General features: G+C 45.2%; 1 protein-coding gene across 1 annotated transcript; it reads left to right on the top strand. All coding sequences in view use genetic code 11, as the record gives it.

Annotated features, from left to right (window-relative positions):
• Positions 1 to 1,087: 1,087 nt before the first annotated feature.
• Positions 1,088 to 1,737, top strand: EGR_04810 (hypothetical protein; the record flags this gene model as incomplete). Its single annotated transcript, XM_024494059.1, has 2 exons — positions 1,088 to 1,191; positions 1,470 to 1,737. The coding sequence occupies 2 exons, from the start codon at positions 1,088 to 1,090 to the stop codon at positions 1,735 to 1,737; spliced, it is 372 nt and encodes a 123-aa protein (XP_024351448.1).
• Positions 1,738 to 1,972: the final 235 nt, after the last annotated feature.

Genomic DNA, 1,972 nt, shown 5'->3' with positions numbered 1-1,972 from the left:
GGTTACAATCTCAATGCCATCCTTTAAACATTACTTTTTATCCGCTTGACAAGAAACTTCGCAGAATTCATGCAACCAGGCACGCGGATCATTGCATATAATTGTACGAGTCGGAAGCACCCTACAATTAGTTCGACATTATTGGCTTTTCAAGTGGAAGTAACTATTTTAGCGCATAAGAGTTGCACAAAACGTAATCCCCTAAGGACGTCTTCGAGCATTCGGCATCGTAAATGTTGCAACAGAGAGGACGTGTGGTTTGAGCAATCCGCTACTACCATACTACTACCACCACCACTACCGCTGCTGATACCCCTACCACTACTACTCCTGCTACTAATTGGAAATCGACAGCCTTCGCATTGTCGTGCGCCATCATAGTACCATCATCCTCGTCTTCCGCGTCGTCATCAGCATCATCACCTTCATCCATTTCCCTGCTTTCGCTTTCACCTTGCCATCATCACCATTACCATTATTATTATTATCATTATTATTGTAGTTATCATTATTATTATAATTATCATTATGATTATTAGTATTATTATCATCACCATCATTATCGGCGTCATCATTATCATCATCCACATCTCCCTCTTCGTTCACGTTGCTGATGTATTTGCATGGACCAGGGTGTGAAATTGGTCACAACAACAACTGCGATCGTCGAGACTGACGCACAAACAGAACACTTTCACGCTTCCGTCTTGTGTACGAAGCACAACGAAAAACAGCCTTCCACGGCACTGCTTCCTCCGTTCTCAGGCCAGATTCAAACATGATACGATACCTTCACTTCACTCAGTTTTACCATACATAACATCTACCCACTTCCTTTTCTTTCATCCAAATTCGGATGCGACCATCACTCAATTCAGTCAGTTAATGATAGTGAAGGTGCTTTAGAAGCATGCTGAGAAGGCGTATCAAAAGTACGTGACGGAGAGAGGAGGAGATGTATAAATTTAACCAGCCGATATATTGCCAGCATTTCCGTTACTTCTTGTTCAACATATCGATCCTCTTCCCTTCTTCCGTAGTCTAAACCTGATTGATTAATAGCACTGCTTATGAAGATCAGCGATCCATGACACATGGGCTGTGGGAACGAAAAAAGGAGGAAAGGTGGGAAGAGAATAGAATGGAAAGCGATGCAATGCAATGCGATGGAAGAGAAGGGAAATGGAGGAGGTGAGAGATGAGACGAGACTAGCTGAGAGGAGAGGAGGCGGAACGCGTATTGTACCAGGAAGAGAAAAGTAAAGGTAGCGCTCGTGTTTCTCCCACTCGCATCTTGGTCCGCCTGCCTGCCTCCTTCCCCATTTCGTTCAACTCCGCCTTACTCCACCCCACCCCACCCCACTCCAATTTTAACTCACCCCAGCTGAAACCAACCCACCTTAACCCATCGACTCCTCGGTTGCAATTAACTCCCCTCGATTGCCGCATACATTGGAAGCGTTGTGCAGAATTTGCGACTCTTTGACAAATTGCTCACACGCTTACAACAAACTCACCAATCGTGCAAAGACCTTTGCTCAGCCGAAATGTCCTCTTCCAATCCCCGCTCATACCAACGTCGTTTGCAAGAATACTCCATCGTTGCCTCTTGATGGAGGTCTAATTCAGGTGGCATTATCACCTACTCCGCATATTCTGCTCGACGAAGATCCGCCTCAACTGAAGCAGTCAAACACTCTCAGAAGGTCCGCAGCTGTTTCATTCACCTCACCTTAGCTACAGTTGTATTCACTCTGTTTGTGTTTCCGCTCATGTTTCATCCATTCGGATGATAAATGAGCACTGAGTGAAACCTTCCTTGGCACTACTTACAACGCCTTCAATTATTTAGCCCTCTAACGCCTCTAACATGTTACTTGCCTCTGCTCTGTTGGGAAGTGTAGCCACTCACTTCAATTGAAGTTGAGGTAGCTTTACACATCACGCGTGACTGCGTTACGCATACGAGCGC

This window comes from Echinococcus granulosus (genome assembly GCF_000524195.1).
Source record: "Echinococcus granulosus chromosome Unknown EG_S00032, whole genome shotgun sequence".
NCBI lineage: Eukaryota > Metazoa > Platyhelminthes > Cestoda > Cyclophyllidea > Taeniidae > Echinococcus > Echinococcus granulosus.
This window is presented reverse-complemented; position numbering and strand designations above follow the sequence as displayed.